The sequence below is a fragment of the Aedes aegypti genome, chromosome 2 (assembly GCF_002204515.2).
Source record: "Aedes aegypti strain LVP_AGWG chromosome 2, AaegL5.0 Primary Assembly, whole genome shotgun sequence".
Taxonomy (NCBI): Eukaryota; Metazoa; Arthropoda; class Insecta; order Diptera; family Culicidae; genus Aedes; species Aedes aegypti.
Genome location: NC_035108.1, coordinates 176709727 through 176722794, shown reverse-complemented (window position 1 = coordinate 176722794; position 13068 = coordinate 176709727). Strand labels below are relative to the sequence as shown.

The window sequence follows — 13068 nt, the reverse complement described above, 5'->3', positions numbered from 1 at the left end:
TAGAAAAATAATTATTGAACTCATTAGCTATTTCATGACTATCAGTAACTTTCCTTCCATCAAAAGATAATTCAAAATTATTTTCATTCGGTTTGTTCCCTAAAATTTGTTTAAGATTTCTCCAAAATTTACTATGAGGCGTGTTATTTAAAAGAGACTCGTAATATTGTTGTTTGCTACGCGTTTTCTCAGCATCTACTTTTTTGGAGACATGCTGCAGCACTTCTTTTAAATGACTATCAGAAGGGTTTCTCTTAATTCGTTTTAGGTAATTATGTTTTAATTTGATTAGAGTCCATAAATCGAAAGACATCCAGGGACAAAAAGAACTCTTGACAGTAGCATTTTTATAGACTGTTCTTGAACATTCAGAGACTAACGTGTTGTATTTTCCAATAATATTTTCTAAACAACTATCTACGTTATCGAAATCGGCAATGTTGTTAAGGAAGGTATGAAATTCCGATTGAAGCTGACGCTGGTTAATTACACGTTTTTTTTTAGCAGGACATTACATTTTTTCAGTGGCAATTCCAAAGAGGAAATGATTATTGAGTAATCACTAACCTCGTTTTCAATTGTATCGTTTCTCAATCTTCCTACATCATCTAATTTACAAATTGAATGGTCTAAAATATTATTACTAATAGTGACATGGGTATTAGAACAAACAAAACCATAAGATTCTAGAAGTGTTTTATATCTAATCACAACATTATTACTAGCACTGTTTACAGGTACATTCACATCCCCAACAATCATGCAGCAACGATTACAATTACACGAAGCTAAAATATTCTCAACTTTCTCATAAAAATTGGAAAAATAGTAGGATGGCGGACGGTATAAGCCGTGAATATCATAATAGCACTCTGATCTCCAGTTCGACGTGAATGTGATGGTATCCATCATCATTAATATTTTTGACAACTTTTTGAGCTAAATTATTTTTAACAAAAATAGCAAGGCCACCGTTTGATTGACTTCTGCAGGAAAAATAGCTATCATATCCTTCAATTTTATACAACGAGCAATTAAAACTATTAATCCACGTTTCACCGAGGCAATAACATCAAACGAACACACACACAATTCCAAAATTTGCAAAACAGAATCAAATTTGTTCATATCATTAATACCTCTTACATTCCACTGCAGAATACGCAATTTATTTTCATCTGCTCCTACAGGGCATTTTTTGAAATCTTCAATATCGTGGTGGAAATAATTAGTTGTATTATCCATTTACACAATTTTTTAACAAGTTATCAAATTTCACAGGCACTGTTTGAGTTTTACATCTGTTTTGTTTTGTAAAGATCAGATTTCTTCGTTTTTTTGAAGCTCTATGGCAACGAATAAGATAAGTCAAATCTTCATAGCTTTTAACTATCTCAATTTTAGATCCTTCCTCATCTTTGACTAAAATAGATCCACAATGACCTACCCAAACGTATTTGAGGCTAAGATTTTCTTGTTGAGCACGAACGTCTCGTAAAAGCTGTAGTGCAAAAGGTGTCAATTCATTCCTTACAATGATCTTGGTAGGCTTGTGATTGATAGTTAATTTCTCATCTACTTGCGTTGATAACAAAACGCCTAGCTTCCTTTTCTTCCTAAGAATTAGCTCTTTTACTGATTTCTGTTTGAATTCAACTTTGACGGGGGGCAAAGATTTGATAGATTTGTTCGATCCAATTCTAGTTGCCGATACTATATCATCATGATTTAATTCGACTCCAACTGTTGAGCTAATTTTTGCTGTGAGATCACGTACATCTTCGTTTGGCTGAAACGGAACACCTAAAAAGACTAAGTTGTTGACATTCTCCTCGCTTTGCTGCTATTGAACAAAGAAAAAAATTAACTTGAACACAACCAATTTTTTACAGTTGCTATCAGGTTGAAAGTTCAAATAAAAACTGTTTCCTTTTGTTTTTTTTTTATACAAAATTTGATATATTTTCCCACAACTTTATATTGTTCCATAACATTTTCAAACGAAGTGTGGTAATTTTAATGAACGAAGTAAAGTAGGGAAAGTGTACCAGTTATGGCAATAGTGGTTCCCTATTTGGTCATATGTGTTTTCTCGAAAACATTCACATTTTTAATATTTTTGAATGTTTTAACATCAAGATTCATTTGATATCAAACTACTAAAACACACAGAATGATTGAAAATTTTAAGATAATCAAATTATCGCGTATGGCGAAATAGGGAACCATTATGTCCATAACTGGTACGCCTACCCTACATATTAAAGGAAAAATGTTGCAACGAAAGCAGGTGTTCATTAGTAAATCCACATGGGACAGGTGTGCTTTTATGGACAGTATACACAGATATTATATATGTGATAAAATTGAACTGTTCTAGGAATTTGGCGAACAAAATGTTATAAATAATTTCGTCGCTTCAGTACTAAATAGCAAAAAAGTGCAATAGTAGTCTCCCAAATTCCATCAAACAGTATTCACTTGAAAACCTTGCCCAATTTCACATGTCGAAATACGCGCATTTAATACAAGATTTGATTAGTATTAAAACGAAATTACATTACATATTTTGGAACCCAATTACCCTTTCTTCAGAATATGTATTCGGATAAGGATCAAGTGTAATAAACGAAATTTGGAATATCCTTACATCTTGTTATAGTCATCCTTAGTTATACATCCTACTTTTAACTAAAATCAGTTTTTATTTTAGACAAATTTGGTGGTCTACAATGTTTTTATAAATTTAATTTTGAGAATAATGATGCTATAAGTTTCAAAATTGATTGAAAAATAACAAAGTTGTGTATACTGCACTGAATGTCATGTTTTGTAAATATAAAATTCACCTGTGCCACCTCTAAATGTTAATATTTTTGGCTCAAATTTTGAGGTTTATTTTTACATGATTTGAATTCACGAATTTTTGGTTTTGAAAACTTTTGAAAAATAAGCCGCACCCTAATATACACCCAATGCTGAAATGATTGTGTTTGGCCGACGGGCCAACAGGTGGCGGTAGTGTGTAAACGTCAATCAGGAACGAAGATAACACGGGCGCTGCTGGTGGTCGGTTGTGCACCTACCATATATTCGAATCGATCGTTAAAAAGGTGGTTGATGGACAGCGATGAGAGTGTGAAGTCTGTTTATCTGTGCCCTGAGGATAGCAAAGGTTTTCAAAGGGGTACAATGAGTAAAATACTTCAAAAAAGGCCCTTATCCCGTAGGCTACGGAATTGACATACAAAATTCAAATTGTTCGTATTTGGGCATAACTTCATATTTTTAAATACATTTTGAGGATTGCTTCCATATTGGTTGTGGTTTCATAAGTGATGGAAAGGTATAGCTCCGGAGTATTGTGGACAAAGATATTCCAGAACATCTCGGGGTCAGATAAGGTAAAAATTACATAAACATCCTTTTAGAATTTATCATTTGGAAACGAAATAATTTCATACAAAATGTGAACAGACCAGTTATTTGTTGTAGTCACAAAGGCTTAGAATATTTTCAAAATTTATAATCAATTTAAAGTTAGACTAAGACCTCCAGAATATTCTGGAATTTTGCCATAATCAACACAGGTTCATAAGTTATTTTATAGCGACGTTTGTTGGTTTACAGCACTCAATAAGCCTTAACAGACGTGTCCACAAATTTTGACAAGAAATTTGATATTGAAATTAATTCAAATCATCCTGGAGTTCGGGTCCTTATGAGCTACCAAATCTACAACTGTCTATACTAACCTATTTCTCTGGAAACTCTCTCGTTCCTATCCATAAGGCTACAAATGGTTCAAAGAGTGTACTGCTATGAATATTGATAAACTCAAGGTCTTCAGAACATACTGAAGTTGTGGGCATCAATTTCTATACGCAACTTAACTTATAATTCAAATAAAATGTTTTTAATACATCCATACTTGATCACAAATCTCCGCTATAGTTAAAAATAATTGTTACCAGGTTTATTGATTGAACTATGAATTTTAAATTACTCTGATGACAATTTTAACAATATCTACTGGAACTACTGGCACTGTTTCTTACTTGTTTTCAACATCTGATATCGCAGAATGTCCAAGGGCGTCTTCAAAGTTTTGGACATGTGATTCGGATGTTTCCTCTTCTCTCTGGCGTTGCGACCCAATTGAGACAGAACCGGTTGAGGATCTCTTTATTATGAAAATCATAGATACATTGAAAGATCCCAGTAAATAACTGTGACAGTTCTCTCGTAGCGCCAGAAATGAGAGGAAACATCCGAATAAGATTGCCAAAGCTTTGAAGATGTCTTTAGAGCGTCCGCGAGTTGAAACAAACTGTGCTGCATGGGTAGATGATGTCACCCATGCAGCACAGTTTGTTTTAACTCAAAAATAAAATTATCTCTTGAAACTAGTCTGAGTTGTTAATTCTTGAAAATATGACTTATAATTGCACTGAATAGCAACGAAAAATAGCGCAAGAGGCGGAGTCTGTAGGCATCACATAAAAGTCACATCTGAATTGCTTATTTGTCGCAACATACTTAAAAGAAAAGAAAATGAAAACAAAAATTCAAACGAGAATTGAGTTTTTGACCTTAAGATCACCAATCTTCTCCTCTACTCACTAATCCGCCAGCTCTTCGAAGAAATGCTCCGCCAATGCACTATACAAGCGACCACGTGGCCTATTAATCAAAGCTTGTTGCTAATGACTGTACTGTACCCTTCGGTATACAAGTTTATTACTGGTGAAATTAGGCCACGCCTGAAATAGTCTATAGTTTTCGCCAAAATTTTCGCGCAACAAATGAAAAGCACCATTTAAACAAACAAATTGTTGCTAAATCATGTTTTCGTTGTCAGATGATACGTCAGGTGCAACTCAACCATATTGCAACTGGATTGAAACAAACAAACTTCTAGCTGGCATACACGTAGTTTAGTGCAACTTTCGCGCAACTGGGATGAATCTTCTTGAGTTGTGGGCATGGGACGCAAATTGAATGCAAGCTGCAGATGCTCCAAGTAAAAGTAATTTGAAAGCGTCAAACACGGAGTGAAATGCATGTTCATTAGAACAGCAATGAAACTTTATGAACTTTTGAAATGAATATGCAATCGAACTAGAACTAGGTAAGTTACAGATGCTGTTATACCTACGTGGTTGAAACCATTTTTGGAAAGTATCTCTGGAAGATATTTCGTGTGCTACTTGGGTAGCTTCTTATATCTCTGAATCGAGAGCTGTCGAATATAACATGGCCTGACAAAAACTGTGTCAAGAAGAAGTTAACTTCTCCATGTTTTCTAGTTGTCCACACCGACACGTTAGGAATAAGCCTGTGGGTTCACCTTCCTTTCTCCGAATTATTCCACTTCTGCTGCTACTTGGCCATTGTATCCATTCTGATGGTATTCCTCACATTCCTAGTGTTCCTTTGCTGTTAGCTTGCTATGTCCTCAGCCAGAGTGATGCAGATGGGGATCATTCCGGCGATAACGCACACTGCCTCCGATGATATAGTCCGGTAGGCACTCGCCACCCGTATAGCCATGAGCTGGAAGGTACATGGGGACTGTCCATGAATTATGTAAGGGTTTATGAGGGGAGGGGGGGGGGGGGTTTTGAGATTTCTTACGCGCCATACAATTTATTTTTAATTTTCATACAAAAAATCTTACCATGGGGGGAGAGGGAGTTGAAAAACCCCGAAAATTGTCTTACGTAATTAATGGATCGCCCCATGCCAGATTCTCTCGGTTACGTTTGGTTCTCAACGCTGCAGCCCAAGCCGGAACTGCGTATCTCAATATGGACGATGATACGATCGCCATAAGACGCCTCGTACTATTTCTTGGCCCTCCAATGATGGGCATGATCCTAGCTACAGTGTTAGCTCCTTTCGCTGCCTTTTTGCAGGCATTGTCTACTCGGCTGCTGAAGTTTAGCCTATCTTTGACCATTACTCTGAGGTGCTTTGGAGAGCGTTTTGATGAGTTTGCCTGTCCTTCGACGTTGATCTCAAAAACCGCCTTGCAGTTGCAGACTAGCACCACCCCCGTTTTGTTATGAGCCAATTGTAGCTTGACTCCAGTCATCCACGATTCAGTGATGTCTAGCGATTCCGCTGTCAGCCGATAACTCAGCTCGATAACAACAATCACGTCGTCTGCGAACTCGACGACGACCCAAATATGGATCCCGGTGGAACTCCCGCCGTTACTTTCGTTGACATCCGTCAGCCTGCCGAGGATGATCGTCTCCAAAAGTTCACCAAGAGTATCCAACAAGCATATTGGTCTTCATGAAACAGGATCCTCTGGCGGTTTTCCTGGATTTGGCAGCAACAGCTTCTGCACCTTCCATCTGTCTGGGAAGCAGCCTTCCGCTAGACACTTCTGCAACGCTGTCCTAAACATATCTGGAATTGCCAAGATTGTTGCCCTTAGCGCTACGTTAGGGATACTATCTAGACCAGAAGCTTTGTTCAGTTTCAATCCTTTCGTAACCGTTATCAGCTCGGAGTTTGAAACTTGAATATTGTCATTTTCTTCATCTACGTCAGCGTATGCGTGTATTCTACTCTCCAGTTCATATTATTGATCAGCAACTAGCTGCAAATGGTTACGTCGATGATGGTTTTCCTAACGTCTTTGCGAAATGTGCTAGCGAGACCGTTGTTGCATAGCCTTGCGTCGAGCTTCGCTAAACCTTCCAGCAAACTGTACCCTCTCGCGTTGGTTATTCTGCTACCCCACTTCAAGGCCCAAGCATTGAAGTCACCTTCGATAATTACCGGCGTACGACCTATCAGCTTGTCGGTTAGAACATCCAATATTAAGCTGTACTGTCCACCTCCGAGGGGCGTAACAGCTATACATGAAGATTCCGTTAATGTATACCATGTGGCAGGTACGAAAATACTCTATGCTTTGGATAGTCAAGAACATTTCCAACCCAAAAAGATCCTCTAACGGTCGGATTGAAACCCATGCCTCTCAGCTTGGTGTTGCTGAAAAGCTGCGCGTTTACCGCTGTGGCTATATGGGCCTGCCAAACATAAAATAATTATATTCGAATACCATTTCCACTACTGCAAAATAAGAAAAAAATATAATATAATAAATCGGCATCATTCAACAAGTCATAGTTCAATTTTTATGACGAATTAGAACACAATCGCAATTTTGTGGCTCGTTTAAATACAGCTCCACTTTCCACAAATTTTGCCGGCGGGACTTTTCCACTTATTCTGCCAAGATAATCTCTACTCTAATTCGTACAGTGAATTCTCCGGGAATTTCACTAGGAGTGATTTCCAGAGATTTCTTCGCTGAATCACTTTTGTGTGCTGCGAAGTTTTAAGACCGGTGTCGATAAGGCTCCACGAATACTTTCAGTAATTTCTACAGAGATTTGACAAAGGATTCCATCAAGAAATGTTTATGAGATTTATGCTAGAAAATCTTCACAGGGATTCCTAGAGAATTTTCTCCAGGAATTCTTCTAGAGACACCACCGGGAAAATCGCTACATGAATTACTCCATGGAAAAATTCCTAACGAAATTCATAGAAGAAAATGATTTTCTAGGGATTCCCCAGAAATTTCCACAGAACGTGTTCTTAGAGAAGCATCTAGAAGGATTTTTGGAGAAATTTCAGAAGAAATCGCTTGAAGAATCTGTGGAAGAAGCTGGAGGAATTCCAGAGAAATCCCTAGAGAAGTTTTTGGAAACATCTCAAATAATATTTTACTGAAGGAATCTACGGAGGCAGTTCTACAGGAACTATTGAAAAATGTTGATAGAAATTCTTGTACACTTTCTTAAAGGAACCCCTGGAGAAATTTTCGGATGATTATCTGAAAGTTTCTCGGAGGAATTCCTACTGAATCATTTAAAATAATGTCCAGAAAAATGCTGATGAAAACCATTGCGTTTTTTCAAATAGGTAAAATTTTAAAAAAAACGCCTAAATTTGTATAGATATATTTTTAGCAGTCCATGAAGGAACTCCTGATCGACTCCTTTAAGTAAAAGCGTGAGGATTCCGTTGTTGGTGCTAAATAATCCACTGGTGCTATGCCTACATGTCAAAATTGAGTGTTCAAAATGCTGTGTAAGCTTAAGTATGAACCACTGAACTCATTTTTGATACCATACAGCAAAGCAAGTATAGTTTTTGCTGATAAAACCGTTTATTCTCGAATAATGTGCTTATTTCAAGGGAAATTGCCAAGGCGTATGTGGCAGATTTGCAAAGTTTAATTTTCCATTAAAATGGTCAAATACTCGAGTTGATGGGGGGTCTGTAGCCTTGAGGTTACGCTTTCGCTTCATAAGCGGAAGGTCATGGGTTCGATTCCCAGCCCCTCCACAAAAAACCCGTCCAGCCACCAGAAGATGCCTCACGGAGGACCGTGCTTTGGGGAGCACATCCACCCTCCGTCAGTATCAGATGGTAACTGAGACAAACTGACCCTCTTCGCAGGCAGCTAGCCTCACTAACAGCAGAGCTCTCTCCTACCTGCTCGGTGTGAGAGTAAAAGAGTAGGAGAGAGTGAAAGTAGATGTAAATATAGATAAGTTGAAAATAGATCTGTATCGGTAAAGAAGCTACAGATCAACTGATTCCGGCACAGTAGTGGCCACAAGCACAGAGTGCCTTAAAAAAAAAAAAAAAAAAAAAAAAAAAAAAAAAAAAAAAAAAAAAAAAAAAAAAAAAAAAAAAATACTCGAGTTGTATGAATTTTGACATCATTTTCAGATTCAGCAAGTATAGTTTCATGCTTAAACCTGCTTTGTTACATGGTGATCAATTTCACCCCAGTGTGTCATTTATTTTTTTTTTTTGATATTAAAACTATGTTTATAATATGTTAAATATTATTTAATTAAAAGTCCATTACATAAACTGATAAAGATCAATGGAGCACTGATTTTGCCTAAATTTGTTTGACAATATTTGAATTCCAAAGGTAAACACAACAAAAAGATGTAAAATAGTGACCAATTTGCCCCAGATTACGCTAGCAATAATCTTTTGAGTGTTCCTTTAAGGACATCATCTTGAAGAGCCAAGTTTTTTTTCCTGAGATTCCGAAATTTTAATGAGAATTAGTGGTCTCGGCAAACTTTTTCGTGTCATCAAGCAGGCTGTTGATCACTCCTGCTTTTTCGAATTTCCCTTTTAATAGCCTGTACTTTTTCTATACCCCTACACGTCGGAATACTTCAGAAACATAACTATGGAAGAATTTTGATAATCCGATACCCTGTTTTCAAGCCATTTCGTGGCAAAAAAAACATCATTTCCATTTCAAATAGATAATTCCGGAAATTCAGGAATCGTTTCAGGATTCTTTAGAAGATTGATTCGAGAGTTTCACTAAAGACACTCACTATCACTGCTTTGAGAAATTCTCCTAAAAGATGCTTCCAGATATTCTTTCCGAGCATTCACTTAGGAACTATTCCAGTAATTCAATACAGAGATTTTATCTAGGGTTTTTTTTTCCTGAAAATCTCCCAAGAAGTTCAAATTGATGCGTCAGAATTGTTCTAAATAATGTATCCATGATTTTAAGAAATTTATTGTTGAAAATTTACAGGAATCTCATCTAGAAAATCTTCCAGGAAGATTTCGAATTTCCGTTTTTTGGAAGGAAAAACTCATGAAGAAATATAATGTAAAATATAACTTCGAGAGACAATGAAAATAGAATGGCTGATCTGTCAGTAAAACCTAGCACTTGAATAAATTCCTTTGATTTCTTGAAAAGTTTATAAAAAGCTTTTAGAGAAGTGATTAGAAGAACACTTGCGTCAATTCTAAGTAAAATATTGAAATAAATAATTACATGGATTGAAAAAGATTTTTTTTTTTCAGGAATAAATGAAGTTTCTTCTGATTTAATCTGATTGTACCGTGCAAAAAAAAAAATGTAAAGTGTGCATAACTTTTTTGTTTCTCGATGGATTTTGTTGAAATTTTCTTCTAGTTTATGGTCCAAGAAACTTGCAAATATTGTCCATGTGGTTTCCGAGTTATTCCGGATTATCTTGGGATACCAAAATTGGACACATCATCCATTGAACGGATATCTCTAGACCCAAATGAGCTAGAAGGTTGGTGTCTTCCGAAATGTTGTTCAGCAGATCCAGCAGTAAGAAATCTAATAGAGAATTCGTCCTCTAGTGACAAATATTCTTTTATCTTATACTAGTCTATACAAATAAAAATGGAGTGGTGTTTGTATGTCACGAAATGGCTTACGAACGGGCCACCAGATTTTGACCATTATTTCACTAAAGTGTTCGTGAAGTTTTCCGACGTGTTTGTGTGTGTGTAAAAAGTTCAGAATATTCACCGGGAAAGCAGAAAAAACGAAACTGAACAGAACAATAATTTTGCATGGGACGTTTCATGGCGTTTTCAACAGCCTACTTGATGGCAAGACGAAGTTTGCCGGGACCACTTCGTCTTGCCATCAAGTAGGCTGTTGAAAAACGCCATGAAACGTCCCATGCAAAATTATTGTTCCGTTCAGTTTCGTTTTTTCGGCTTTCCCGGTGAATATTCTGAACTTTTTACACACACAAACACGTCGGAACACTTCACGAACACTTTAGTGAAATAATGGTCAAAATCTGGTGGCCCGTTCATAAGCCATTTCGTGACATACAAACACCACTCCATTTTTATTTATATAGATATCTCAGCTAGCTGAACAACTTTGCCAAAGACACCAACCTTCTAGCTCATCTGGGTCTTAAGATATCCATTGAATGGATGATGTGGTCAATTTTGGTACCCCAAGACAATCTGGAATAACTCCTAAACCACTTGGACCATACTTCCAAGTTTCCTGGATCATAAACAAGAAGAGTTTTTTGGGATGTTCTGAAAATTTCAACAAAATCCATGGAGAAACAAAAAAGTTATGCAGATTTTAGTGTATTTTTTGCTAGTTAAAAGTATGTTGGATGAATGAAGGTTAATCCAAAAAGTAATTTCTGAAGAATTTAAGAAGTAAAACTCCCAGAATTTATTGAAAACCTCTTGCCAAATTTATTTTCACTAGAATGCATAGCATTATTCTAGTATTTGGCCAAATGTAAATCCTACACTCAAAACGTAATGGAATTGCCCAGAATACACTGAAAAGATTCTCCTCGGAATCGCTGTAGCAATCTCTGGATTAGTTTCTGGTGTAAATTCCGGATGCATTCCAAAATGAATGATTGAAAGAATTTCTGGAGAAATAAGTAAAAAAATTCTTGTTTTCATATATATCCCTGTATGAATATTCGGAAAGGCCTGCAAGATCATTTTATCGAAAATTTTCAGACAATAATTGATATTTTTTTCTTTTTGTTGAATTCACCGTAATATCTTGTAAGATTCAATCGGAGTTATTTTCAAAGAATTACTTGAGATTTCACAGAATAAAAACGTTGGATAAATTCAGCAAGAATCCAGCAAGAAAAAATAAATAAAAAAACAGCATTATAAAAAAATCCAAGCCAAAATTTTTGTATTAGAATATATGAAGGAATACAAGAGTAGAATCTTAAAGGAATTTCTAGAAGCCAATTTAGAAAAACTATTGCACTAGCTTATTTGCAGCTTGCGGTTCAGCCATTTTTTTTGAACTGTTTTTTTCTGTTCATTAAAGTGTATTTAACAATGTGCAGAGCAATAGCCAGGACAAATATCCAAGTTTAATGATAACCTTTTTCATTATTTTCTTAACAGGACTAGATATGATCATTTTACCCGGAGTGGGGTTCACTCGGAGTGGTCATCGACTGGGTCACGGCGGAGGCTATTACGATCGCTTTCTTCTCGAATACTTCAAAAAGTTTCCAAATGCTTCGGATAATCGCAAAACTTACCTGGTTGGCGTAGCTTTCCGCGAGCAAATCGTTCCTGAAGATCAACTACCAATCGCGGAACATGACTTCCCACTGGACATGGTTATCTGGCCAGACGAAGCGAACTTCAAGTAGACACCAGCAGGATAATGTATGAAAACGCTTTCTTTAAGTTTAATAAAACAAATTCAGTTCGTACATTTCAATTTTATTCGTTTTGTTTGAGCTCACAATTGCGCTTGTTTGTTTCTACTAGCTAATGACTACCAACTAATATGTACAACATCCTTTTTTATTAATCATATTCATATCTTACAGTACTAAATGACTAAATCACAATAAGATCAGCGGCAATCGTTCCGATCATTCCAAGAATACATTATGGTGATCACTGTTCACATTTGAGGCAAGAATGCTGTACAACATTTTGTTTTCGGTAACGTTCGAGAGGATCATCCGGATGAAGATGGTTTGAAATCTTTTTCTTTTTTTTTTGTTCAAATGCAAGGTGCTTACTGAAGGGATTTTCAGGTTTTATGCTTGAGCAGTATAATGAAATAGGTAGATCAGTGATCCTTAGGCTTGTTTTTCCAACCATTTTTATTTCTAATAATGGATAGTACTCGTAATAATTTAGTTTCATGTTCTTGATAATTTTGGTAATAGAACAGAATTTGATTCTTAGACCATAAATTGACCTTTTCAAGACCCGATTATGTTTGTCAAATACTTGTTTAACATATTGATTTGAACGAGCCCTGAAGAAAGTCCCAACAAGGACCGAAATGTTGGCAAAAATTAAAAATAATCAACGCTAGGTTTCTGAACTTTACAGCCGAAAAATACTGTTGAGCAATATAACCAGGCGTGTCAAAAAAGGCTACCAACGTTAGGCGAGTAATACGAATGTGCGTCATTTATAGAAGTCGAGCCTACAATGAGCTCCAGAAGAAACTGCAGTCGAAAAAGATACACCCAAACGCTCATAAAACCGGTAAGGGCATGAAAAGTTGACTATGCTCGAAGAAGACCTTTAATCTCTAGGGGTTTTCGAACGCCGGGTACTAAAGACGACGATCTTCGGTGGCGTACAGAAAAATGGCGAGTAGAGGCCTAACTCTACGGCGAAACCAGCACCCTGAAGGTTTCGGCTTAGTATTTGTCAGTGACTCAGATACCGTTGAACTGTTCG

General features: G+C 36.6%; 1 protein-coding gene across 1 annotated transcript in view; it reads left to right on the top strand.

Moving 5' to 3' along the window:
- Positions 1–12074, top strand: part of LOC5573715 (5-formyltetrahydrofolate cyclo-ligase) — a 30634-nt gene extending 18560 nt beyond the window's left edge. Inside the window, exon 5 of the mRNA XM_001654704.2 lies at positions 11758–12074. Coding sequence (XP_001654754.1) covers positions 11758–12011 — 254 coding nt within the window. The 3' untranslated portion in view covers positions 12012–12074. The remainder of the gene's footprint in view (positions 1–11757) is intronic.
- The last annotated feature ends 994 nt before the right edge of the window (positions 12075–13068 follow it).